The following is a 27,896-nucleotide window of genomic DNA, read 5'->3' as shown; positions in this document are numbered from 1 at the left end:
ACAACCAGGATCAGATGTCGTCATGGGACTTTATTTGATGCCAGCTCCAAGATGAGTGGAGGGCTACTCATGCACAGCCTTGGTCTCTTCCAGCAGACGATACTGGCTGGGCGTCAGGGAGGGTGCAGAGAGGGTTTGAGTGCCTGCAAATTCCCCTCATGAAGTGTGGAGAGCCGCCATCACTGACAACCTTCTAGATGGCTGCTGGATCACACAGCATTATGGGGACAGCCTGGGCTCCCCCATGGCCATGCTCACAGTAGGGCCGGGAGATCCTGTCCTGAGCCAGGAATCTTACTGGGGCATTGTGGGACAAGCCTCTGGCCTTGGGGGACCTCAGCTGCTTGGATCACACAAAGCTGGGGGACTTCAGGCGTGCTCAGTGCACATGAAGTGTGCAAGTCACTGGGGTTAGTCCTGTAAACACAGCAACACAGGCACAGAATGGGAAAGACACGCCTCCAGAATTACACAGCATAGCTGGGGTCCACTCGGTCCTCTAGCACTCAAGGGAGATCACATTATGGTCCCAGGCTCACCATGCTGGGCCTCACACACATGGGACTCTGCACGTGTGCATTGATTTTGTAGTGTGGGGGTTGGTGGTCAGGCATGGTCCTCACTTGGCTAGACAAGTCTTTGTCCTATCCCTGCAGTGGATACCTTCCCTACCTTGATGGCCCTTAGGTTTGTCAGTTACTTCCTGCAAGGTGTATGGGCTATTCTGCCTTAAACCAGAGCATTCCTTATCCCCCAAGCCCCGTGTTCCCACACTTCCCCTAAACTGAAACATGCAGGATCACAGGCAGAGTGGAGTAAAGACAGTCTGAAGAGAGCTATTCAGACACAGAAGGTAGTCTTCAGGGTGCAGCCCACCACTGAACTGGTGATCCTCCTGCTTCAGGGCACAGCTTCCAAATCCTGTCCAAACTTAGCAGGGACCAGCTTTTGTGTGCCTTGAGGTGGGTCTTGGGTTGGGAATGGGATGGACAAACACACACACAGCACACATACACTTGGAAAGGACATGGGACAAACTAGGAAACACAGAAGTTGCCCAAAGTGCTTCGCCTTGGCCCAGAGAATAGGGTCTGTAGGCTGCATTCCGGGGCCGAGGACAAGACAGACAGCTAAGTCCACCAGGGGGATCAGCCTGGCTATTGCTTATAAAAAGTAATAAATTAGTTGTGAGGGCTTGCTATTTACAAGTCACTGGCACCCCACCCCAGCCCTTCCTGGGAGGGGGCACCCTCCAGCCAAGTCCCAAGCCGATGGCTGCACCCCATCTAGGTGTGACTTGGTAAAGATGAGAGCTCCGTGAGGAAGTGGCCAGAGACGGGGCTCAGTCTTCCCTGGCTGGTCCTGGGCTTCCAGGCGTGGCCTCTGCACCCTGCACAGCGATCTTCGGCACCGCACCAGTCGGCCCAGGCTCCTCATCGAAGCTCACTTCCTGCACGGCCTCCTGCTTCTTGAAGGAGTCCCGGCGCTCTGACAGATGCAGCCTCCTCATGACGACCAGCTCAGTCTCGGCCCCTCTGCCACGCCGGCCTCCGTCCCCATCCAGCCTCTCACTGGTGCCTAGGCCCAGCTTATCGGCAGACTGGCCCCTACGCAGCCTAGGGGACCGTGCTGGTATGGGAATGTGCCCAGGAAGGGGAGACGGCGAGCGTGGCGGGGGTGTGGGCACTGGCGGGCAAGCCAGTGGTGACGGAGGGATACTGCTTGTGGACTTGCGGCGGCCGCTCTTGTGTCGAGGTGGCCCGAGCTTGGCTGCCAGGCCATGAAGTGAGCTGGGACGGGTGTGGCCAGTTGCTGGAGAAGCGGGACTGCTGGAACTTGGGGATACACTGGGTGGGGATGCTGTGTCTGTGGGCAAAAGAAACTGGTCAGTGACCCCCCCTCCTAGAGGTAGGGCCTGGACTGACCAAACTGGCAGAACCCATGCCATCCAGTGTTGCCACCCACCCACATAGGGAGTCCCCTTGGCCTTGCTTTAGTGAATTCTTACTTATCCATCAAAGCCAGGCCTCATTTACCGCTCCTCCCAGAAACCTCTGCCTCCTTGCCTAGACTGACCCTTCCCCACACCTGTGTCTGACCCTTACATACTAAATGAACACACAAGGCCACCAAGTCATCCACTCAGCTCAAGCACACACTAAGGCTCCTTACTGATTATTGTCACAGATATGCATATATATTCATATTCGAGGTGGAGTTCCATGAACCCTTGTTTTTCTGCCTCATCTCTTAAGTGCCGGGATGAAGGGCACTGACTACCCGGCAGCAGTTTCCTCTGTCCTCTAACCTGTGGCCCAGACTGAGAACCCACCCACCTATGGGGACGTCGGGGGCAGGGCTGCGGCAGGGCGTGGTGGGGCTAGGGGACAGGCTGTGAGTGGGTGATCCAGGGAGGCTCTCGCTGGAGGACAGAGAATGCTGGAGGCCCGAGGAGAAACTACGGCTGGTGTGGAGCACAGAAGATGGCTTCGAGATCCTCTTAAACAAGGACTTCCGCCTAGGGATAGGCATGGTAACAGTGAGGAATGCTGGGAAGGCTAGGGGTGCTGGGGCCTCACTGCCTCCCTGCTCACCGGTCCTGGGTCTCGCGCCGGCGGCTGCGCTTGCTTCTTCGGGCCATGCGGCCCTTGGCCACGTTCTTCCGGGCAGGCCCCACCTTGATGGAGGTGTTCTCCAGGGCCGTGGTGCGCAGGGAGATCTTGTTGCCACTCTGCAGAAGGGAAACCAGTCACCTGAGAGCTTTCTGGGGGACAAGACACCTGTCCAGAACCTGACACTCGGCTCCCCTCAGCCCTGGATCCTAGGGTGGGGGGGGTGCAGCTGTAAAAGCCTCATGGTGTCAGGGACAGCTGCCTAGGATAGGCAGTGGGGACATGTTCAGGCCAGGGGTCCGCAGGTCGCACCTTCAGCAGCAGCTCCACCACATCCATGTGCACCAGGCCCAGGACAGATTCCCCGTTGATGTGTGTGATGAGGTCCCCAGCACGCAGTCCCGCCTCCTGCGCAGGGCTCCCCTCCTCCACGCTCTGCGGGCAGGCGCAACACAGCTGTCAGGTGGGGCAGGCCACACCCCCACAGGCCGGTGTGTAATCCAAGCAAGCCACTGCATCAGTTTCCTCAGCTATGGAGCAAGGTAGGGCCCACTCAAGGATGGAGAGCACACTGATTCCCACAGCCAGGTACCACAGGGACTCACCCAGACCACATGGTGCACCGTGTACACATCGCTGTCTCCCATGTAGACACGAATGGCGCGAAGGCTGAAGCCGTACTTCTTGCCCGAGCTGTGGATGACGATGGGGGGCCGCAGGCTACCACACACTGGTGATGGGTCCCGGCTAGGTGAGGAGTCTCGGGAGGAGGGGTTGGAGGACAGCGAGCGGGGCGACAAGGGACTCATGAGGGGGCCCCCACTGCCGTCGTCTGTGGAGGGTGGTGGGACACTGAATGTGGGTCCATATCCTTCTCCCACGTGGCCACATGGCGCCCACCCTGGAGTTCCCTCTCATAACCAGTCTAGAACACCCCACCACCCACCACAGGGAGAAGCAACACATCACCTGCCGTGATGATGAGGGACAGGGCAGACACAGAGGCTGACTTGGGCACTCGACCCCCGCTGCCACCAGGGGAGGCCCTGGGCTTCTCTGGGCCGGGGTCTCTTGAGCTTCCTAGGCGGCGGCCTCTGCCGGCATCCAGGGGCCGAGGAGTTGAGTGCCGGGCGCCTGTACTGTTACTTCGAAGGCGGGCATGGCTGAGAACAGCTGTGTCGGCTGAGGGGACAAGCGGGGTGAGCTTGACACCTGTCTATTTCATGCCAGCCACGCCCCTGGACCCCAGCTGTATGAAGCTGTGTTCAGGGCAGGTAAGGCTGGTCTGCTCTCAATTGGTGAGAAACGTCTATTCCTGTCTCAGCACCCCACACTCACCTTGAGGCCCACTTACCAGAAAGGTTGCAGGGCTTAGGTGTCACTGGGGTGGTCGGGGGTGGGGGGTCAGGCTCCCCCAAGATGAAGACGGGCTTTCTGGTGTCAGCAGGCCCTGAGCCTGCTCCCTCATCTTCAGAGGAGAAGGCAAATTTAGGCATGTCCAAGCTGATGGTGCTTAGGAGAGACGGGCTGGGACCCCGGTCGCTCTGACAGGAAGACGGCTGACAGGAGGAAGCAGGTGTCCAGGACCTCAGCCTGTTTGAGGGAGGAGACTGTTACTCAGCCACACGGGCTTGCAGAACTATTCAGTGGAGAGAGATTTTAATCTAGCTACTTTCACTGGAATACCAACATGCCTTAGAAGCCCCTATACTCCCTCTGGCTGGAATACAGACGCCGCACCCTTAGTACATAGCTTTAATCCCAAACAGTGAAGGTAAAGTTGGTTTGTAGAAGGAAGCACCCATTGTTTGAAAGTGATACCAAATTGAGTGGCAGACAAAGTGACGAATCAGAGAAAGATTTGACAGACTAGCACATGCCCAACTCTCAGGCAAAGAGGAAAGGGAAGCTACTTGAGGGGCAGAGCAGAGGGAAGGAGGCAGTTTTACTGGGACAGTTGAACAGAGGCAGGTTGTAGAGAGAGAGCAACTAGACACAGGTGAAGACAGAACGAGTCAGAAGATTAGAACAGATTGCCAGAATTCGTATGAGGCCAAGCAGAGCAAATCAGGAGAAAGGGGAGGGGTGGGGGGCGGGGTAGTTTGAATCAGTCAGCTTGGAGAGGAATTAGAGTAGGAACAGCTGAGTTGAACCAGCCAGCCAGAGTTCAGAAAGAACTAGAAAGGGTGAGCTTATTCAGCAGTAAGCCTCAGAGACTGAAAACATTCCAGGCCTAGATTAGATTGTACCGAGGCTAGAAGCTTCTAGGACTACGCCCAGCTTAGTAGAGGGAGGCAAAAGCCTCAGACACAACAACTACATCTAGTGAATAAAAGTTACATTTACTATTCAACCCTAAAAGCCCAGTTTCCAGCTCTCACTCTCTAGTCAACATTGTTTCTATGGAGTCTGGAACTCGGAGCAGGACTGGAGTTTACCAGCCAAGTGCATTTTGTGTAGAAAAGGACCAAGGAGCCAAAGTCAAGCACTGTTATGGATCACAGCAGTCATTGTTTTAGGAGTACAAAGCCATACACAGGAGCAAGACTCTCAGAGACCTCCTACCTTTCACTCTTCTCTACTGGGCCACTAGGAAGCTCCTTCTACATCAGATTTTGTTATCTGGTTTTCCTTAACTCCTCAGCCCACCTACCGGAGGTCAGTGCTCAGCCGGCGGCCACCGTCCCCTTCACCGCTTTGCTCCCAACCTTCCTCTCGGTCCTCACTGAAGCTTCTTTCAGCAAAGGTGGGGTTGGGCTGGACAGCCAGGAACTCGGAACTGCTGTAGACCTGTGAGATTTTTTGGTTTAATGTCAGTAATGGGGGAATGGTGACGAAGGTCACCCCAGCACCTAGGAGGCTGCAACAGGAGACCCTGTCTCAGAACACAAGGGTAAACAAAGCACAGGCAGGCAGACTCGGGAGCCGCTGGCCAGCCCACCTTGCTGAAGCGGTGGGAACAGGAAGAGAACTGGGGGATCTCTGTGGAGGATTCCTCGTCATTCGTCTCGTCACCCTCGGAGCCCAAGTGGCGGTACCGCTCAGAGCGAGCTGTGGGAGGGAAGGGGAGGCTGGGGCAGCCAGGGACACCAAGAGGCCCAGGGCTGTGCTGCTCAGGTACAGGAGAGTGGCCCAGCCAGCACAGGAACCTGAGCTGGAATCTGCTGGGCATCTGGGTACAGACTCTTGCACTGCAGACCCAAACTCTGGTCCCCAGTGTGCCCAAAAACTGTGTGGTCAGTCATAGCAGGAATTGACGCACCTACAAGGAGGTATCTCAAGGCTGAGCTACTCTCCCGGTTTACATCCGCGCGGAACAGACAGGGAGGACCCCGAACATGCAGGAGTGCCACTTACTGTCAAAGTAGCTGGTGTCGTCCTCAGCTTCAAGCTGTGGGACAAACTCTGCCTTGTGTCTCAGGAGCCCTGCCCAGTCCAGGGCCAGGAAGAAGGGGTGCTGTTTCACCTCGTGGGTGCCTCCTACAGACAGTCTGGCTCAGCTCTGCATGATACACCACACCCCGCAAGCCTCCCTTCCCACTGAATGGTACCAGGAGAGACCCAGAAATGTGGTCAAAAACTGGAGAGCACCAGACTCAACTACTTCCTTCAAGGTTATGCACATTAGCTCCTACAGGCCCTCCAAGACCCCAGCTCCCAGCCCCCTCCTTCACACACCCTGGTAAACAGGATCCTGCGAGAAGCTGCCCCATAGACTTACCAGTCCCCAGCCTGTCCATTGGGCTCTGACGCAGAAGCCTAGTAATGAGATCCTGGGCGTCGGGGGGAAGGGCCTCATCTCCCTCTGGCCACATGATCTCATCTGAAGTTCAAGGTGGGAGGAGACAGGATGCCCTTTCTAGCACCTTCCCTCACACCCACCACCTGGTAGCATTGTGGTCAGCCCACCTCCCAGTCTCAGACCCTGTTAGACGCACCACTGACAACCTGTCCGAACAGCTCCTCAGGTGTGTCCCCAAAGAAAGGCACGCAGCCCACCAGGAACTCATACAGGATGACGCCCATGGCCCACCAGTCTACTGGCTTCCCATAGCCCTGGCGGAAGATCACCTCTGGCGCGATGTATTCAGGCGTCCCGCACACCTGCACAAAGGTTATAGCAAGTGGGGAGGTGAGGCTGGCCCGGTCTGCATGGAGTGAGAGTGGGTGGCCCAGTCTTGCCCTTGGGTTGGGTCACACCTGCTTGTCCACAAACTCTCGAGCATCCTTCTCGATGTGACCTTCATACAGGTTGGTGGCCATGCTCATGAGGCCGATCTTGGACAGGCCGAAGTCCGTCAGCTTGATGTGGCCGAGGGAGGTGATGAGCAGGCTGTGGGTGAGGCCAGGACCCTCAGGCTGGGTGGGAAGGCCAGGGCCAGCAGAGTTGCCAGGATTGGCTCAAGGCCCCCTGTATATACTGATTTTGTTTTGAGACCCAGCCTCCCTAGGTAACCCATGTCAGTATGTGCATGCTTTTTTAAAAAAACAAAAACAAAAACAAAAACAAAACAAAAAAAAAAAACCTTTTTGCTCATGTGGCCCAGGGTGGCCTCACACTCTCTAAGTAACCCCCCAGGCTGGCCTTGAACTCCTGGATCCCTGCCTCAGTCTCTTGAATCCTAGGATGACAGGTGTGCTCCATCGTGTCCCGCTGTGACCTTTTTCATGCACCTTGCAAATACATCCCCCAAGCTCACTTTCTTTTTTTTTTTTTTTAAAGATTTATTTACTTAATGTATATAAGTACACTGTAGCTGTCTTCAGACACACCCAACCCCATTACAGATGGCTGTGAGCCACCATGTGGTTGCTGGGAATTGAACTCAGAACCTCAGGAAGAGCAGTCGGTGCTCTTAACCGCTGAGCCATCTCTCCAGCCCCCAAGCTCACTTTCTGTATCCACTGTTATTCACCCATTGGCCCCTCCTATTTTATGCCTGGACTACACAAAGAAGCACATGTTTGTGACTACTGTGTGTAGCCATTTCATCTACACGGAAGTGAAATGCAGAGTGCAAACAGCACCAGCTCTGAACACTTGCGCTCACATCTCCAAAGGCACATGGCTAGGAAACCAGCGAACCCTGCTTCGGAGACAGGTGGGACTAGATGAGTTCCACCTATTTATGCAGAGTAGGTGCACTTGTGGTGTGCGAGCTCTGCGGATGCTGTCCTGCCAATCAGATAAGATCCTACCCGACCCCTAACACCAGAGCTCTGCCTTGACCCCGCCCACAGCCGTGACCCCGCCCACAGCCCCGGCCCCGCGTCCCAGCCACACCCTGGCTGCTCACTTGTCAGGTTTGAGGTCTCGGTGCACGATGCCATAGTTGTGCAGATACTCCAGAGCCAGTACCGTCTCCGCGAAGTACATGCGGGCCATGTCCACAGGCAGTGGGCCCATGTTTTTCAGCAGCGTGGCGCAGTCACCCCCTACACCGGGACATGGGTCAGGTCTGGGTCCTGCTCGTGTTGCTGAGGTCAGCAAGAGTCTCAGGTTCTGCCCAGCAGGGTCCAGTTCTAAGTCGGAGCTCTGCACACAGCTACTGCCTCAGTGCACGGTCTTTCCCTTGCAAGGCGACGGGTGCCATCTTACCTGCTGAAGCCTCACCGATATCCCAAGCCTTCGGGGCCCACACCTATCCCTCTCTGGACCTCCCCAGCTGTGCCCAGGGGTGGGAGGGGAGGGCATGGCAGCCCAGGGGCCGCACCTTCCACATACTCCATCACCATGCAGAGGTGGCGACGGGTTTCAAAAGAGCAGAACATGCCGACCACAAAGGGGTTCTCGGCGAAGGTGAGGATGTCTCGCTCCACAAACACCTGTTGGATCTGGTTGCGCAGAATCAAATTCTGCTTGTTGATCTTCTTGATGGCGAAGCGCTGTCGTGTGTCCCTGTGGCGCACCAGGTAGACAGCCCTGCACACAAGAAGGGGGCCGCTGAGCAGTCATTGGTCCAAGCCCAAAGTGGGACCCAGCAGGGACCCAGGACTCACCCATAGGCTCCATTGCTAATAAGCTTGATGGTCTCAAAGTCGCTCTCACATGGCTGCCTCCGAGACGGACCGCCCAGGCCTCGGCTCTGCAAGGGGACAGCTCAGGTTCTCGTCCACTGCAAAACTGTCCCTATGTCTAAGCTTCTGCCTCACTGGTGCTGCTACTTACTTCCTCTGGGCCCGAACTTGTTAAACCAGTATGCAGAGTCTGCTTCCCAGAAAACTTCAACACATCCTTCAAGGCCCACCTTTTCAGTGCCCATTACAGCCCAGTCCAGACCTGAGCTATTTCTATAATGCGGCAATCCCAATGCAGCCACAATTCAAAACCACGCGTGTTTATTAAGCATATACTTCAGCAAACTCACTCCCTAATCCAGCCACCCAGGAAAGGGCAACATAGGACTACCTCAGCTTGCAACTTACCTCAGGGGATCCAGGAGCTGGTGGCTGGCCTTCATCAAGGTCATTCAGGGGCTGAATCTCTGTCAAAGAAAGTAAGTTGAGATTTTTGTAGTTGTTTTTGGTTCTTTTCTTTTGGACAGGATTCACTATGTGGCCCAGCAGCAAGGACTACAGAATCTTCTAGGAAAGCCATGCCTCAGAGCCCTAGCTCTCCAAGTGTTCTGCCCCAGGGATTGGCAGACCACAGATTGCAGTGAGTCTCTGAGCATTACTCATGATGGTAAGGGTCACTGTCTTAAAGCGTCAGAATGAGGTTGGGACTAAGAGGTAGAGGGAGCCCTGGGTTCCAATCCAGATCTTCCCTGTTCTGGGTGCCTCTCACCTTCTAGAGGGTCCTTGGCAAGGCCCAGCTGGCGGATGATGTAGCGGGGCAGATCAGTCTTCACGCCCTGGTCCTCGCGGGCCTGGCCCTCTGCAGCCTCCAGCAGATGGTAGAATTCTTCGGGGTCGAACTCCTGCACAGGAGAGGCTGTGAGCCCGGAGCCCTCGCCTGGTCCCCAGAAGTCCCTGTCTGCAGCTTACCAAGCACTCGAGCAGCCGCGCTGGCCTGGAGATGATGATGAGCAGCTTGCGGACCAACTGCACGATGAAGCCCACTTCGGCGCTATCTGACCTCTCATGAGCCTATAAGCAGGTGAATCTGACGAGGACCGCCCACAGAAGAGGCCCCGCCCACACCCTGATAGAGACCTCCAGGGCTCTGCAGATCCCACCCCAAAAAGGTGTTCCCTAACACACTCCACCCCCCTGGGCGTGACCATTTGGCAGGCTCCCCCCACATACATCCTGCAGTAGTCGCTCCAGCTTGTCTTGCATCTCCAGGAAATAGCGGGAGGTGACTAGAGCCTCGCCCGACTTGGCCAGGCAGTCCCTCGCCAACTCCACGATCTGGTGGTGGATGAAGCCCAGGACACCGTCTGCCAGTGCCAGGCGGTCTCCAGGAGCAAATGCTGCCAGGAAGTCCTGCAGCCGGCCCTCCATCTGCGCTGTGGCCTGCGGGAAGGCGGGAGGGGGGGGGGTAATGACAGAAGTGGATCAGAGGACAGGCCAGGAGTCTGAGAGAAAGCTGTTCAGTTGGAGTCGGGGTTATGGTCAGACAGGCAGAGGGGGTGAGAAAGGGACAGGGGTAACTGACACAGAGGTGGAGCTGATCAGGGACCGGTTCAAAATGATTGACAGTAGTGATAAGGGCTGGGGGACCTCAGCGAGGGTCTGATTCTGGTGACTGGCAGGGAACAGAGCGTTATTGGTGGGCGGGGTTCCGTGAGTGACAGGGGGGCAGGGCCTGGGTAGTCGACCACGCTAGAAGAGAGTGGCCACTGCAGGGCGGAGGGATTTGGAGCACACCTTGGGGAAGCGCTCCCGGTATACATGATTCATCATCACTATCTCGTTGTCGAAGGTTCCTGATGTTCGTCCAGGGCTGAAAGGGTGACAGAGGAGGGTGAGGGTCACAGAGGAGGCCCTGGTTGGGTGGAGAGGTCCCAGCCCAAGTCTACCTGAGGCTTCGTGAGCGTGGGCGCAGGCGCGGAGAACGGCCTCCATCCTCATCCACCACACTCTCTGAGCTGCGGAAGTGCTTGGACAGGAAGCGCAGTTCGTCCGCAGTGGGTTGGAAAGGGAGCTGGTGTAGACGCTCCCGGGAGGATGAGCTTGACTGGGGCAAGGAGAAGGTCCGGGTCACGTCGCGGACCCAGCACCCCAGCATCCTACAGGCCTGCTGAGGCCCACTGCAAGCCTTCCCAGCCTAGAGTGGGAGCCCCAGAAACCACAGCCGGGCGTGTGTCTGCTCCAGTCCACCCCACCCCATTCCACCTGCCGAGGCAGCTGTCAGTACCGACACAGTGGAGCTGGGAGTGTTGGTCCCATAGCCTGATGACGGGAGGGAAGCAAGTGACCATCTTCTGCCGTCAGCCCTGGAGAAGGACAGGAACAGATGAAAAGACAGCTTGGCACTGTGCTGATGGGGACTGGCAGCAAGCTGTGTTGGCTGATACCTACTCTGGAACAAGGACCCTCCAGGCAGCCGGGGACATTTCTTCCTGGAAGCCCTCCCTGATAAGGTGCAGCCCAAGCTTTGGCCAGATCCCAGCTCACAAACAACCCAGGCATACTCCAAGGGGGCCGGTTCAGCTACGTCCCCACTGCACAGCCTTAGCTTGGTGGAACTGAAGGCCCTGGACACACTGTGTCAGTTCTTGGTTAGTGATCTAGTGCAGCTGTTAGCAGTTAATAATTTAGTCAGGCTGCGGCCCCCTCCTCCTTCCCAGAACTCTGAATTACCTGTCACTGTGAGAGAGCTGTCTGTGGAGAACAGAAGCCACAGGAGAGACCACCACCAGACACCCAGGAAGGAAGGGGCCAGGGAGGGGGACAAAAATCAATGAGGGGTAGGCCCAGCTCTGTGAGGTTCACTAGCCCTGTGCCATGGCCAGGACACTCACCTCCGGGCAAAGGGGAAATTGATGGCCGCTGCGGCAGAGAAGTTCCGAGGACTGTCCAAGGGGCTGTTACCTGCTGAGGGGAGATGAGAAAACTGTCACATCCGGGTGGCAGCGGGACCCAGCCCCCCCACCCGGATCTGCCCCTGCTCACCAGTTGGGACAGAGAGTGGTGACAAAGGTCTGGAGAGAGTGGGTGAAGGCGTCCCCACGACTAGGCTCTTACGGTTGCCACTGCGGCAGCTGTGGAGGGGACAGCAGGGTTAGAAGGTAAACCTGAGGAACAGGGACGCATGCGCCCAGTTGGGAGCATGCTATGGATGGTTGTAAGTTGGCCCAGACCAACCACGATGTCCCTGCGGTGGGACCTGTTAGGAGTTTCCGAGACCCACTGGGAGTCACCCCTGGGCAAACATCCCTTCTTTTTTGTTTTGTTTTGTTTTGTTTTTTTGAGACAGGGTTTCTCTGTGGAGTTCTGGCTGTCCTGGGAATCATTCTGTAGACCAGGCCAGCCTTGAATTCACAGACTCTGCCTCTGACTTGCAAGTGCTGGAATTGAAGGTTTGTGCCACCACACTCAGCTCAAATATATCTTCTTATTCTTTTTTTTTTTTTTTTCCGGAGCTGGGGACCGAACCCAGGGCCTTCCGCTTGCTAGGCAAGCGCTCTACCACTGAGCTAAATCCCCAACCCCATATCTTCTTATTCTTGAGGCAGAGTCTCATATTGCACAGGCTGGTCTTGGGACAGGCTCAGAGGTGACTCTCAATGCCCGATCTCCTAGGATGACACATGGGACACAGCCTGTTTCAAAGTTCCCTTTCCATCCTCATTGCCGCCATATGACATGGTGGGAGAAAAACCATCCAGCCTCATGGGGACACTGGCAGATGACTAGGACATACTGACTTCTTCCTTCCCAGCCCCTGGCTCTTACACCATGATGCCAGCCAGGCACACCCGGATGTCCAGTGGAGAAGACAGGAGATGCCCAGAGGCCATGGGGGAAGCCAGCCACTCTCCCTCCCTGTCCCTGAAACTGCAGTCCCCAGCTTCCCAAGATCCTGCCAAAGAACTAATGCTTCAGCCTGTGCTGTAACACCCCTTTAGTCCAAAGTCTCTGAATTGGGGCCAACGCAGGCTACATACAAACCCATGTCTCTTTTGGCCACTTGCCCTGAAGCCCCCAGGCAAGGTCTCTGGCCCCTTCTGCCCACCAGACCCTGAGCTTCGTCCCCACCTTGGCAGAGTTGAAGTCACTGGGATCCTGCCCTCCTCCCCAGCCCCCTACAGTCACCCAGCAACGGCAGCTCTGACTGAAGACAAGGAGAACAGCCCACACAGCCCTCCACCAACGCAGCTCTGCAGAAGTGTCAGGGAGGGAGCGACAGGCGGGGCCCTAAGGAGGCAGGGAGGGTTTGGGGCCACAGAGGCACAGTTTGTAGGCCAAGACAGGAGACGTCGCAGGTAGCAAAAAGCATAGGCAAGAAGGTGGTAGGGAGTTGGGCCCAGCCTGTTTTCTGGTGCAGGAGCCTCCTTTCCCCTATCAGGACACCCAGAAGGTGCCTCTGTGAAGCCGTCCATGGGGGGAACCTATGCTCTCAGAGCCTGCCTACAGGAGGCCACGCCCCCAGGGTCAGGTAAGTGACAGGTGTGGACACAGTACAAACCAACCTTGACCTGGGGGACCCACCAATTGTGCTGGCTCTCCACGCAGGGAAATCGGGGGCGCAGCTACCAAGAGTGGGAAGAATTGCCCCTTAGGCTGAGGTGTGGGTGCAGAAGCGGAACCCAAAGGGCCTTGCAGGACTTCCTGTCGCCCCCCTCTGCACATGACACACACTGGCAGCCACATCCTCTCCCTGCCTGGGCTGCCCCATCATCCTGCAACGGTGGCCAATGAATTGGTTGGTTCCTCTCCTTTATGCTTACAGGCAAAACCTTGAAAACAACCACCTCGGAGAACCTGAATCATCCTACTTGAGCACACATTAAATGCCTACTGCTTACACAGTTCCTTGCTCTAAAAGGCTGGTAAGCCATGACCCGCACCGCACTATATCAGGCCCAATCGAAGCTTTGGACTGAGCACTCAGGGTCCTTGCAACCCAGACTTTGCCTAACTATGCAAACCTAAATACAGAGATAACCCAAGCACAGAGTGGTTGAGGAACTGCCCGGGGTCACACAGCACGGTAAAAGCTACATTCCAATTAGAACCTGGGTCGACAGTTGAGGAACCACCTCTCTTGGCCTCTGTGCATTGAAGAGGAGGACCTGGGCTGAGGAGAAGCCAGGCAATGCCTTGGCTGTAGACCTGCCACCCACTCATCAGCCTGGGCCATGAGTATTTGCATCTGCGCCAACGTTTCCGCTGAGTGTCCAGGACAGACTGCTTTATTCTTCCCAAAATACTCGCTTTGCGCGGCCTGAGTCCCGAGTTCGAATACCGGGCGTCTATAGCTAGACCCTGTGCCCGGAGCCACCCCTACCTTTTGGAACGTTGTAGCAGCGCACCCTTGGCCAGGCGGCTGCGGTGTCCGGGGGCCGCCACCGCGGTCCAGTAGCTGGGGTCCGACATGCTGTGGCCCTCCGCCTGGCCCGGCCACGGCCAGATCGGCCGGATTCGGCCTGAGCCCGGTGGAGCGGCCCAGGGGCCGCGGGCTACAAGAGCGCGCGGGTAGCAAGGAGGAAGCCCGGCTGGGAGCCCCGCCCAATCGTTGGGCGGAGCCCGAGGGGGCGTGGCGTCGTGAGGGAGGAGGGGGGCGAGGCGTTGCTACAGCGCTAGGCGGGGCGTTGCTAGGGCCCCCAACTAAGGAGCTTTTGTTGCTACCGCTCTGCCGGAAGCGCTGGGATGCAGCGCAGTTAGAACCTGCCTGTCCGTGACCAGTGTTGCCAGGACCTTGAGGGACAGCGCGGGGCGTTGCTAGGGCCCGGAGCAGCAGGACGAGGCTTAATGAACGTTGCTAGGGCTCTGGGACGAACATGAGCGTTGCTATGCCCCTTAGCAGTACAGACAGGGCTTTGCGAAGGTTCTGCTCATAGGGGGCGGAGTTACCTGGCCGTTGCTAAGGCTCTGGGTAGCGAGGGAGGGACGTTGCTATAGACCTCAGCAATACAGGCAGGACGTTGCTAGAGCTCTAAGCACAGGGAGAGGCACCCTGGGACGAAGGCGGGGCGTTGCTATGGACCTCAGCCGACCAGGCAGGGCTTCGCTAGGGTTCTGAGCCTTGGGGTGCCGGGTTACCTGGCCGTTGCTAGGGCTCTGCGCGGTGAGGGCGGGGCGTCGCTAGGACTACGTCAAGTGGGTAGGGAGTTGCTTTGGCCTTATCAGCGGAGGCGGGGCGTTGCTAGGGCCGAGGCAGCTAGGTGGGGCTTCGGCGGTGCTAGTGCAGGCGGTGACGGACTCGACTCTTAAGGTGTCAGCCTTGCCTGGCGTTGCCCCTTTCCTTCCCATCTGTATAATGCCTGCGATGAACGCGGCGTGCATGGCCACGAAAGCCATTACCAAAGGCGATATAAGTCACATACACTACAAACCAAAGGAATACGTCCTTCTCCCCCAGGTCCTAGGTAGCCAGTGGGAGTCATTCTGACAGCACCTGACTCCCACGACCTTTAGACACTTTGATATGAGCCTTGCTCGGATGTGAAGCTCAGATCCCATATTTGGTACGAAAAGGCAGCCGAGAAAACTAAGGCATAGGCACCCAGGGTTTCCCCAACCCATCCTTCGTAAGTCACCCCAAGACTCTAACACGTTTCCTCCATGCTCTTTGCCACATCAGGCATCTCCACGCTTCTGGCTGGAGCACAAACCCATATCCAGTCATTTGTTCACTTGATAAACATTTATTGAACACTTACAGTTTGCCTGCCTCTGGGACATCTAGGGGTGACTTCAAGGGTAGTAGTCCTTGATCTCAGTTAAGGAGACAGATGAAGAATTTCAAAGAGTAATCTCAAAGAAAGGGACGCAGCTCAGCTGGCAGAATGTTTGCCTACCGTGGAGGGCTTCACCCTAGCCCTCACCACACTTGGACACACCTGTTGTCACAGGACTTGAGGAGGGCAGCTAGGAACTTAAGGCCAGCCTGGACACTATTTCTCCCTCAAGAAATGGGAAAGTGCAGGAAGGCAGGCAACATGACTTTGACCCTGAGAAAAAAGAACCAGTCAGGGCATGGGGAAAGAGTGTCACAGATGGAGAGGAGGGTGCTTCAGAGCTAACCACACAGGCTGCGGTAAGGATTGGGATGGTGAAACGGGGAACCATGAGTGGTGTTAGAGCGAGCCCCATGACTGTCCTGGAAAGCAAAGAAAGACCTTTGAGAAGTTGGGGTAGGTGTTTAAATCTCCAGCGAGGAGCTGGTGGCATGCGGGAACAAAAGGTGAAGGCCACATCATGGTAAGACCCTGAGAAAGAACGTGGGCTAGAGCCCATGTTCTGAGTCCCAAGGACAGGCCCTGCAGTGCCCACCTGTGACACAGAGGACCATGATGGCTACTTGTTCAGGTCTGAGTACTGACATAAAGGCTCAAAGCCTCCTAACTCTGGTGACCCAAATGGTGATGGAGCACTAGGCTTCATACACCTACAGAAGAGCTACCCGCCGCCATTGTGCCTGGGAACACACCTCCACAACACAGCTGTTCCCTTATCCCCAACAATGCCCTGGAAGCCCAGCTGAACTGTTTCCCACTCTAAAGAACTGGGCTATGCTAAGTATCCAGAATGCCCGGCCAGCAAGGCTGAGTACATGGGGCTCACAGGCTCTTTGCTGAGGGGTTCTGGGCGAAACCGTCCTGGGACAGGGGTCATAAAGTCACCTGCGACTGGCTCTGGGGACTTGGCTTTGCCTCTCTGCTGCTGCTTAAATGGCAAAGCCCTAAGTGTGTCTTAATCTGGCCAACTCATCCCGTCACCTTTTTCCAGATTCCAAATGGCTGCTGGACCACTGCCCCCAGGCCCCATACCCTGCGCGTCCCAGGTAAATCGACATTCCCTCTGTGCCTGGCCTCCACGGCCCTGGGCAGTCTGTGGCCTGTAAGGCCAAGTCAAGATGGCCTTTGACCCTAAAGGACAACAGAACCCCTTCACCTGCTTTCTATCCATCCACACCAGAACATCAAGTAAGCACCTGCTGCATACTGGACCCTGCCCTGAGCATACACTGTGAACAGAGAGATTCAGGCGAAGCTTTTTAGGGCCTCTCAAAGTTGTGAAGGAAATGAGAAGTCCACAATGGTGCAGAAGGATGGTCTTACTCCACGGGGCATACTCTTTCTTGCCCTCTCTGGGATGCACCTTGGAGGGATGTGTGCGGGCAAAGATGGATTGCACAAGATCCTGGGGCCATAAGGATTATGGGACACACAAGGACCTTTTTCTAAAGTATGCGGATCAGAGGGGCTTTTTCATACTGAGGTGTAAATGGTTGCTGGACAAATCACAGTCACTGTTCCAGCGCTGGGGAGTAAATGTGAGGCGAGGTGGCTGCAGGCGAGGTTGCTCTGCCGCCCTCTGGTGGTGACTGTGGCTGCCTGGTGGGCTGGGCTCCAGTCTCCAACAGTGCCTCCATTTCCTCCAAGTGTAACCCGTTCAGTCACATGCAACCCCGATTTTGGGTCCCTCCCTTTCCCCTCGCCTGCCCTCCCCTGGGTTGTAACCAAGGACTCAGAAATCTAGCCGACCTCACACTATCTCCTAGGGTGCCCCTGGGTCTCCTCCACCCATTCCTGAGGAAATGTGGCAACAGCAGTGCCTACCTCCCACTGGGCAACCAGTTCCAGATAGACCAGCTTTCCTCCAGATGGCCTAGTCCCACAAGACCTTATTCCCCTCAAAAGGTTGCCTCAGGACCTTTGCACACTAGGTCCCAGCTGCTTGGTGCCAACCTGTTCCAAGCTCTGTCCATGGCTCCAATCAACTTCCCCAAGGGGTCAGCATTGAACATAGTCACTCATTTGCTCACTGGCCACCTCCAGTCAACCGAGAACCCTCGGAGGGAGATGTCTGTCATTCTTGTTCACAACTTTGGACTTTTTACTTGGCACACTGGTTAGGTGCCTAGTAAGCGTTCGCTGAGCGAATGAAGGTAACCCAGTTGGAATTCAGTGTGGACTCCACAGTATTTTGTCTTCCCCATTCAAAGCCCATGGAATATACCAAGCATCTCATTCATACTAAGGTATAAACGGCTCCCAGGTAAGTCAAGACTCTCGACTTTCACATGAGTAAGCCTCTGAAACCTGCCCCAGAGTCACAGAGGGTGATGCTGGCTCTCAGTAGGGTGTGGCGGCCAAGCTGGCCCAAGACTTAGAGAATCGCAACAGGCCTGTCTCTGGGCCTCAGTTCGCTCAGTAAGAAATAAAATCAGAGCAGAAATAGCTATTTTCGGTTTGGTAAAGCCCACTCAGTTTGTGTGTGACCACAGGGAGAGTTTCTGGAAGGTCCCGGAGGTCACCACCCAGCAGGGCCCTGGGAATCCAGCACCTGTCTCAAGAAGTCCTTGGGCTCAAGTTCTGACTTGGCCTGGGACACCTGTCCAGCTCCAGCCTGCAGCTGGGTGTTCCCGAGTATTGCGGAGCCAAGGAAGGGGTGACACTGAGGCCTGGGGCGTCTAAGGGGTGTGAAAGGCCCGGGTGAGGGTGCGCGTGCAGGGCGGCGCCACTCACCTCCAGGGCTGCTGCAGGCCCAGCGATGGGCTGCACGGGCTGCACGGGCTGCCGGGGCTCAACAGGCATGGGCTCTGGCTGCTCGGCGACAGACTGCAAGACAGAGGCGGGCGGTGACCCCGCGGCGACCCGGCGTGACCCCCGCGGGTTCCCAGGGGTCGAACCGCGGTGCTTGGGCCTCAGTACTCACTCGAGTGTCAGCGCGGGGATCAGTAATTTCTCCCTGCGGGACTTCATGGCGGCACCGCGGGAACCGACGCCCGGTGGCACCCGGCACGAGCAGACGCGCTGGGACTATGGACTGAGGGACGCGCGCACCGGCGGCAGGCGGGGGCGTGGCCTCAGGGCGGGACTACGGGTCACGGGGCGTGACCAGGAGCGGGACAAGAAGGTGGACGGAGGGGGCAGGACTATATGATACGGGGCAGGACCAAAGGATAACCGGGCGGGGCTACAAGGTGCGGGATGGAGCTATGAGGTGTGGGCGGAGTTACAAGAGGCGCTATAGGTGAGGAGCCGGGCTTCTGGGGAGGTCCTAAGTAAGAAAGTAGGCGTGGATTCCGGTATGTAGACTAGGTTATAGAATGCGGGGCGGAGCTATGGGAGGTAGGGCGAGGCTTGTGGGGGGAGGGAGGAAAGAGACTATGAAGAGGGCGGGCCTAATACAACAGAGCCCGACGTGGCTGGTGGAGTGGGGCCTCACAAAGTATACCACGGGCTTTGCTCTTGGAAGCAATTTGCAGGACCCCCAGTCGCGCGGGGGTGGGGTGGTGGGCGGGGCCTCTGTGTGTGTGTGTGTGTGTGTGTGTGTGTGTGTGTGTGTGTGTGTGTGTGTGTGTGTGTGTGTGTGTGTGTGTGTGTGTGTGTGTGTGTGTGTGTGTGTGTGTGTGTGTGTGTGTGTGTGGCTTCTGGACTGGCTCTTGGGCTTGTCTGTGGGCGGCACCACTTAAGAACTACGGAGGAGGGCGGGGACAGAGGCGGAGCCTCGCGCGATGGGGCGGGGCTGACCACCCACCTCTGGAGAGCGTGCGCGCTGGGAATAGAGAGCTGCACGCAATCCTAGGGGTCTGCAGTCTGGCCTTCCTTGACTAGTTTTTGAGACACTCAGCCGCCCGATCACGGGCCGGAAGGGAATGAGACCTGGGCTCTGTGGACTGGGACCTCCAACCCGAAATCGCATTGTTGTGTCCCCTCTCAACGTCGTGCCCCAGAGATCTGGTCCCTGACAGCCCTGGATCGAGTTACGGACAGCAAGGGTGGCAGAGCTGGCAGCTCCCTGGGGACTCTGATCCTGACTTTACCCTAGAGGTCGGTGCACTGCGCTCCTCCCGCCCCAGGTCCCTCAGAGCGCACTCAGGACAATGTCCGGTCCCGCCCCAGCCGCAGTGCACGACTTTGGGGCGATTGAGACCCCGTTCTCAGCACCTGCGTTTTTTCTCCTACCTCGCCCAGCCCCCCCCCCCAAAGTCAAGGCCGGTCCCACTCCTGGTCCCTCTGTTTGGAATTGTCCCTACATTGACCGCCTCGCAGGCCTCCTCCTGCCCTGCCGGCATCTAGTCTTCTCCAAGACCAAACCTCACCTCCAAATGACTCCCCCGGCGCCTGTCTCTTTCTGTTTAATTTCCCCTGAGCACACAGTCTTCACGTTTTGGGTCCCCATTAAGAACCGGGGCGCCAGAGGGTTTGAACCATCCCTTTCCCCTGTTTCTCCAACCGGCAGGGCCCAGCACTTCGTAGGTGCTCAAAAAATACAGAGCTTATCAGCCTCCAGTTGAGGCATGCGCAACTTTCAAAGATGGGGCGTCCAAGGTTGTTTGCTCTCTGGAGCGAACAGGAGGTGAACCCCTCCCCCAGTCTTTGTTTATCCATCTGTATACCCAGGACGCACCGAACAAAATGTTCTTTGAGCTCCAGAGCTGTCCGGATGATGGCAGCCTCACGGATTCTGTTGGCGGACGCCAAAAGGAAGCGAGTCTCTGTCATGCAAACCCATTCCAACGTACTTGGGTTAGAAGTTGATATTTTATAACCCCCAGCCCCAGTGCTGAGAATCAAATCTTTTTCTACATTTATTTATTTAGTGGAAGAGGTCCGTGTCTGCACACACCCGGAGGTCTGAAGACAACTTTTGGGGCTGCCTGTGTATCCGGAGCAATTGCCTTTACCCAGTGAGCCACCTCTGGCTTCTACACTGGAGTCATACCCCTAGATATTAGCCTTAAAAAAAAAAAAAAAAGGCAGGACTTTATGTAGCCCAGGCTGACTTGGAACTGTCAATCTTCCTATCTCAGCTTCCTGGGTGCTCCCGGAAACACAGGCATGAGATACCAAACTATGCTTTGCCTGGATCCCAAGCTGGGAAGTGGCTTAAAAAAAAAAAAAGGTTTATTTATTTTATGTATGTGAGTACACTGTAGCTGTCTTCAGACACACCAGAAGAGGGCATCGGATCCATTACAGATGGTTGTGAGCCACCATGTGGCTGCTGGGTTGAACTCAGAACCTCTGGAAGAGCAGCCAGTGCTCTTAGCCACTGAGCCATTTCTGCAGCCCTGGGAAGTATTCTTTGACTGGGAGGGAAAGAAGGGAGATTTAGGGTGAGGCTCAGTGGTTAAAGCGATTGCTGCTCACGATGAGGACCAGAGTTCAGGTTCATAGAACCCATGACAGCGGCCCACCTGTAACACAAGCCTCGGAAGGCAGAGACGGGAATCTCCAGAGCAAGCTGCTGAGTTCTGGGTTTGATTGATATACCCTGCCTCAAAGGATGGCACAAACAGGAAAAGGCAATGTTGTCATATTAATCATTGAATGAATTACTCACCCTCGACCCCGTCGTGGAAGACTCAGCTCCTTCTGTAACAAGACAAAGAGAGTAGGGTCAACCCTGAAAATGTTCCAACCACTGCGCCCCAACATCAGACTCCCATGACCCGGTCAGTGCCTCTTTCCTGCTTACCCTCATACCACATGTGGCCTTCCATGATGATCAGTAGCTTAATCCATACTCACACCTGCAGTGTTCCCACCCAGCTCCCAAGCTGCCTGCTAGTGGGGAGGGGGTATGAATACATACATAATTGGGGCTCAGTGAAAAAGGGGGCTTGCAGCTAAACCTGACCACCTGAGTTCTATCCCTGGGACCCACATGATGGAAGGTGGGAACCCACTCCTGCAAGTGTTTGAGGGTGTATGCTCACACACAAGATTAGTGACTAAATATAATAAAAACAGTGAAAGGAAAAGAAATGAAGGCAGGTACAGTGGCTCAGACCTGTCCTCTTCATTCTAGCCTGGGCTATAGATGGAGACTTGTCGCAATAATAATATACGGCAAACACATACATTCTGTGCTAGGACTAGTGGGACGCACCTGTCACCTTAATACTCCAATTTAGTTTCCAGATCCCTGGAGCCTATAAAGTTGTGGGTTCTGGTCTAGGGTGGGGGACACTCTTAGATTTACCCTTTGAAAACTCAAAAGAAAAATTGGTCTGTACCAACTCTGACTGCCTGTCCTATATATAAGGAGAAAGAAGCCCTTTCCTTGGGTTCCACTGCCACTTTCCCTCTGAGCCGGCGGTTATGGAAAACTCATGTTGTTTCTGCCTGTGTGCACACACACATTGTGTCATGGCACATGTGACAACCTGCATTGGTGTGGATCCCAGGAAGAGACTCAGCACCAGCTTCCTGGCAGGCAGCTTGACTGGCTGGGCCATGTCCCTAAGAAGAGAGACAGGCTTTCTCTATATACCCCTGGGCAGCTTGCAACTCATGGTGATTCTCCTGCCTCGGCTTCTCAGCTGTTAATGACAGGCTTGCACCACCACCTGCTTCAGGGAGATTTTTTTTTTTCCTTAATTTTAAGAAAGCTGTGTTAGGGGCTGGAGAGTTGTCTCAGTGGTTAAGAGTACCGACTGCCCTTCCAGAGGTCCTGAGTTCAAATCCCAGCAGCCTCATGGTGGCTCACAACCATCTGTGATGAGATCTGATGTCCTCTTCTGATGTGTCTGAAGACAGAGACTTATATATAATAAATAAATAAATCTTAGAAAAAAAGAAAGAAAGAAAGAAAGAAAGAAAGAAAGAAAGAAAGAAAGAAAGAAAGAAAGCTGTGTTAGAATCTAACTCCTGGGTTGGGGATTTAGCTCAGTGGTAGAGCGCTTGCCTAGCAAGCACAAGGCCCTGGGTTCGGTCCCCAGCTCCGGAAAAAGAGAGAGAGAGAGAGAGAGAGAGAGAGAGAGAGAGAGAGAGAGAGAGAGAGAGAGAGAATCTAACTCCCAGGGGACGTGGGAAGGCTTTGCACTTGCTTTGGAAAACCCCTGCCTCGGGGGCTGGAGAGATGGCTCAGTGGTTAAGAGCACTGATTGCTCTCCCAGAGGTCCTCAGTTCAATTCCCAGTAACCACGTGGCGCTTCACAACCACCTACAATAAGATCAGGCATACACAGAGGCAGAACACTGTATACATAATAAATAAACCTTAAAAACAAAAGAAATGCCCTGCCTCAGTTTCCCCACCTGCGATGTGGATTTAGCATCAGGAAAGCTGTGTTAATGACCAGGGCACATTACTTTTGGCTGCTTTGGCTCCAGCTACTGTTCAGCCCAGCAACAAATTAAACAGAAAGGGACCACTCAGCGTCTACTGTACAGGCTTGGAAACTGAGGCACAGAGACAGAGAGGGAGAATTAGGAAATGGACTCTCACGACTCTCCCAGCCCAACAAACACACTCATTGGGGCGGCCACTTTGGGGACACGGACTATTTTTATGATGGTGGGTTTCAGACTACCCACGTTCCTTAGGCGGGTGTTTGCCATGGAAACCAGTGGCGTCATCCGTCCCCGCAGCCAATTGGAGGGGGGCGGAAGTGCCAGGTACCAGACCACTTGGCTGGCAAAGGGGGAGAGATGGACCCCTGCTCTGCTCGGATCCCCTAGGGTCTCCTCTCACCCGCGTCTACTCAGGAATGACGGGGTGTCTTTACACCAGCTTCCCCAACTACCATGCCAGAAAGAAACAGAATTTGAACTTGAGGGTTTAGCCTGAGATCCCACCATCCTGGCCGATTACTTGGGATCTGGCAGTGCCGCTGTGTGGCATCCGCCAACTGGCCCAACCTCTCTGTGCCTGAGTTAACAAACAGCAGATTCCATAGGGCCCAGCACCGGCATCGTTGGCGCCGACAACGAGAAGTTTAAACACGTTCCCTAGATACAAAAGGACTCCAGGCGGCGGGAGTAGGGGGTGGGGTAGGGGGTGGGATGCCAGGCCCGGAAAGCTCCCGGAAGTGGGCCCGCGACATCCCCGCGCCATCTGCTTCCGCGGCCTCCTCTACAGCTGCTCCTGTGGCAACTCCCACACAGACGCCCAGCTACTGGCTGTTATTTATTTTCCTTAGGGCTTCTCTCTGCAGCGCAAGCTGGTGGCCTCAGCATCCTCCTGTCTCAGCTTGCATAGTGCTGGGATCATAGGCCTTGACCCCTCTGAGACTGCTATTTTATTATTGTCGTTGTCGAAACAGAATCTGTGCCACCCCCCCCCCCACACCCCACGCCACCCCCACCCCCGCCTAGGCCAGCCTTGAACTCCTGACTCCTGATCCTCCTCCTGTCTCCACTTCCTGAATGCCAGATTGATGGAGGCTTATGCGGTGCTGGGGATGGAGCCCAAGGGCTCCATGCATTCGAGGCAAGCACTAAACTACACGTACTCTATTGAGCCACATGTGTTCTGCCCACTGAGCCAACTGCAGCTGCCCTTTAAATGTTGTGTTTAGGGATTCTTTGTGACTTGGGTACTGTCCCCCAGGATTCATCACCAGCCTATAGATCACCCAATTAGTTGGAACTGGACATCATGGTGGAGCCTCACTCTGGAGGGACTCATGGCACCCAGGCACAGGATCCAGGGCTCCTGAGGTGCAGAGGCAGGAGCTGTACAGGGTGGCATGCCAGGGCAGGGGTGGGCCGTCCATTTTATAGCAGAAGACTGGATGGTTCTGACATCGGCTGTGCTGTGAGCAAGGCTTGGGGCCCACAGGAACCCCAGAGTCCACCCTCAGAAGTTATCTGCCAAATAGGGATCTGGCTTTTGTTTTTTAAACACAATCTCACTCTGCAGCACCAACAGGCCTCAGAACTTAAAACAATCCTCCTGCCTCAGCTTCCCAACTCCGGTAATGATAGGTAGGCACCATCGCCATTAACAAAAATCCAACTGGAGGGTTTCGTGGAAGACGTGGCTAAATAGACGTAGTTGGGGGGTGGGCACTCATTTCCAAATGGACCATTCTGCTGCGTGGGAGAGCATTGTCTGCCTACCAGCTATCCTAGAGGCTGAATCGGGGGAGCCTGGACTACACCATGGTCCCATGTCAAGTTGGTAGCAGCTGTGGGTGCACACAGCTTGGGGCCCCATCCCTTGAGCCATTATCCCGGCCTGATGTTGCTCAGGAGGAGGAGACAAGATGACTAGGAGTTCGAGGCCAACATAGGCTACCAGAGGTGCTTCCTCCAGCACTGAGGAGTCTCGGAGTCTAGACCTCCATCATCAGCCTCTGAGCACTCCAATTGGCTGTCACAGGTAGCCTGGCCTTTGATTGGCTGAGCCTCTAACCTATTAAGGGAGTCAGAGATAGCTCAAATAACATGACTTGGGTGAACTTTTAAGAACAGAAAGGGGCCCCGAACCTCTGACACCGCCATCTTGTTTTCTTACGTTTATTTATTTATTTACAGAAGGTGTCGCCTTGCAGTCCAAGCCAGCACAGAGCTGTGTATGTAGGCCAGGCAGGAACATGCCGTTACAGACATGGACAAGGGCTCTAGACTAGGACTTTAAAGTAACCCTACCCTGGCCTGTATTCTAGTGTCCTCTAAGCCCTCTTGCCTCCTGTTAACAGGACTCCCCCTGCCCCAGCACCTACCATGGCTCCGGATTACTGATTACCGTGGCATCCAAGTTTAGCTTTCTTTTTTTTTCCTTTGTTTTGTTTGTTTATTTGTTTTGTTTTGTCGTACCCTGCCCCCCAGGAGACAGGGTTTCTCTATATAGGCCAGACTGTCCTGGAACTCACTCTACAGATCAGGCTGACCTCGAACTCAAGAGATTCACTTGTCTCTGCCTCCGAGTGCCGAGATTGAGAGCGTGTGCCACCACCACCACCACCACCACCACCACCACCGCCACCGCCACCACCACCCACCTTATTTTTCTTTTTTCCTTTACTTGTGTGTTTATTTACTATATGTGTGTGCCCACGTGCCTCAGCGCATGTGTGGATCTCAAAGGACAAATTGTGGAAATCAACTCTCTTCCTCCACCATGGTGACTCGGGAAATTAAACTGGGGTTGTGAGACTTAGCTGCGACCGCCTTTACCCTTGGAGCCTTCTCACTAGTTCCCAACATTTAGCTTCTTCAAAAGCTCACCACTATCTTTCACGCTCAGCGGTAACTGAGAAATGTTTTTTTTCTGGATGGTTTTATTGTTTAGGTTTTTCAAGACGAGTCTCCAACCTAGAACTCCCATAGAACTCCTAGACCTTCCTGCCTCTGCCGCTGACAGCTGGGATTAAAGGCGTGCTTCCTTCCACCTCCGGCTACAGGCTTTAGTTCCCCTTTCAAATGACACCCAGATATGGCCTCGGGGCCTTTGCGCCTACTAAGCTCACTCCTGCGGTCCTCCCTGCGCACCGGTCCAACTCCCTGCAGCCAACCGACGGTCGCTATACTTCTCCGGGACTCAGTTTCCCCGTGTGTAACGTGGGCTCAGTCATCTGAAAATATTTACCACCCATGTGGAGCAGGTCCCGCTTGTTGACGTCAGCCGCGCCCCCATTCACTCACCCGGAGGCGGTGTCTCTATTTTAAGAGGCCGAGGGCGGGCTCGAATCTAACTGGGGCCCCCGGCGACACCCGCCGCGCGCCAGCTCCGCCCCCACTCCCGCCTTCCCGCCAGGGTCTCCGATCCGCGGCTTCCTCGGGGAGGGGGGACTCGCCCCACTGCCCCTGTCTAAACAGCTTTACTCAATCTTTACTTCCCCAATTTCCTCTGCCCAGTGCCGGCCTCCCGCAGTCGGTGCCACCCTGCGCGGTCAGCTCTAAGCCCGCTGAGGTTTCGCACACTGTAGATGCAGGGCAGACGGTAGCTATGAGAATCCCCACAGCAAAGCTGTTGGACGCTTAGGTGTGCGGTCCCACTCTCGGAACGAAGCAGGCAAACCTATATGAGTTTTGCAGATGTTACAGATGGGGAAACTAAAATCCAGAGAAGCCAGAGGCGAAGCCTCCAGAGTCCCACAACCCAGGAGTGCCCTGGACTTGCATTTTGATCTTCCTACACCCACTTTCTTGCTTCTCTGAGGCTCAACGCTAAATCCAGAAACTGAGGCTCGGAGAAGTCACCACTATCACACACCCTGCAGGTCTTTCGCGGTCACACAGGTCTGTGTTCCTGCAGAGATGGAATCTTAGCCTGACAGTCTCCGTGGTGGTTTCCTTAGGCTGTTTTTTTTCTTTTTCTTTCTTTTTTTTTTGGACGGGACCGGAGACAGGGGACTAGCTGCTAAAGGCGACCCTGTCAGGTGGCTGGGTTGTATCCACCTCAGCGGCTGCACACATTGGAGCTTCGCGCCCTCTGGCCGGTGTGGTACGGGAACCCTCGAGTTACTTCTCCCCATGCCAGAGCTCAGCCTCAGTTTCCAGTTTTCCCATCTGTCTTACAGAGATCACCTCCCTTCCCATCGTGCGCAAACCGTTCTGGCTGGACAGCATGTGGGCAGAGGGCGCAATCTGACGCTTCCTGCCTTCCTCACTCCCTGCCTCAGTTTCCCGGCCCGGAAGGTTCTGTCCGCGCCCCCACCCGCACCCCTTCTCACCTGGAGCCCGCGACGCCGCAGGAGACTCGGCTCGTCCATCGCTGAGTGTCCCCGCAACCGGCCCCGCCCCCGGCCCCGCCCCAGTTTCCTCGGCCCCGCCCCCGGGCACCATTGGTCCTGCCGGTCAGCTGACGCCCGGCCGGCCCCGCCCCGCAGGCGCGGAGCGTTTTTGCGGGGCTGCTAGTGGACCGCGGAGAGGTTCTGAGCGAGGTCACACAGCAGGACGGTCGCGGTGCTCATCTCCATAAAAAACTGAAGAAATTCCCCGACTCCATCTTTAAGAAAAAGTTAGGTTTTAAAACCTTTCATTAATGTTTAGAATATTTTTTGGAATATTTCATGTAGCTCCCTGATCCAGCTGCAGATGACTCTGAACTTCTGATCTTCCTGCTTCCACCTCCCAAGTGCTGCAGTGACAAGTGCTGCACGACCGAATTTACCTGGTGCTGGGCTCGAACTGGTGCAGGGCTCCATGCATGCCAGGCCAGTGGCTTGGCAGCTCTAAGTCATGGTCCCTGAATTGCTGGACAAAGCACTTCATACACACTAGGTCACCCCTTACCACTGAGGCCCCTCTCCAATCCAACTATCCCATGTGTGGAGCTGGCCATGCTGGCATTCACCCTTCATCCCAGAGGAGGCGGCAGCAGATCTCCTTAGGTCATCCTTGGCTACATAGAGAATTGCAGGCAAGCCTGGGCTCCGTGAGACCTTGTCTCAAGACAAGGGGTTTTAGTACATTGTCACTACCACCTAACCCTAAGAGCCCCATCCTCACTAGCAAGCTCTCCTGTGCCCCAGCTCCAACCCCT

The 27,896-nt window shown here is 55.5% G+C and overlaps 1 protein-coding gene across 15 annotated transcripts; it reads right to left on the bottom strand.

Moving 5' to 3' along the window:
• Nucleotides 1-10: 10 nt before the first annotated feature.
• Mast3 (microtubule associated serine/threonine kinase 3) lies at nucleotides 11-27,137 on the bottom strand. 15 transcript variants are annotated; one of them, XM_087589154.1, is made up of 29 exons: nucleotides 27,085-27,137; nucleotides 21,021-21,052; nucleotides 18,387-20,172; nucleotides 18,197-18,289; nucleotides 11,673-11,761; nucleotides 11,522-11,594; nucleotides 10,915-10,993; nucleotides 10,577-10,734; nucleotides 10,425-10,500; nucleotides 9,861-10,070; nucleotides 9,600-9,701; nucleotides 9,400-9,532; nucleotides 9,039-9,097; nucleotides 8,613-8,698; nucleotides 8,327-8,535; nucleotides 7,910-8,048; nucleotides 6,813-6,945; nucleotides 6,551-6,716; nucleotides 6,334-6,435; nucleotides 5,970-6,092; nucleotides 5,554-5,663; nucleotides 5,266-5,402; nucleotides 3,967-4,205; nucleotides 3,582-3,794; nucleotides 3,218-3,444; nucleotides 2,925-3,047; nucleotides 2,595-2,731; nucleotides 2,337-2,518; nucleotides 11-1,866 (listed from the first exon to the last, which is right to left on the bottom strand). In XM_087589154.1, the coding sequence occupies exons 3-29, from the start codon at nucleotides 18,431-18,433 to the stop codon at nucleotides 1,343-1,345; spliced, it is 3,969 nt and encodes a 1,322-aa protein (XP_087445280.1). In that variant the 5' UTR covers nucleotides 18,434-20,172; nucleotides 21,021-21,052; nucleotides 27,085-27,137; the 3' UTR covers nucleotides 11-1,342.
• Nucleotides 27,138-27,896: the final 759 nt, after the last annotated feature.

This window comes from Rattus norvegicus, chromosome 16 (genome assembly GCF_021556685.1).
Source record: "Rattus norvegicus strain SHRSP/BbbUtx chromosome 16, alternate assembly SHRSP_T2T, whole genome shotgun sequence".
Lineage (NCBI taxonomy): Eukaryota > Metazoa > Chordata > Mammalia > Rodentia > Muridae > Rattus > Rattus norvegicus.
The sequence above is the reverse complement of the archived record's forward strand: the minus strand, read 5'-3'. Positions and strand labels throughout refer to the sequence as shown.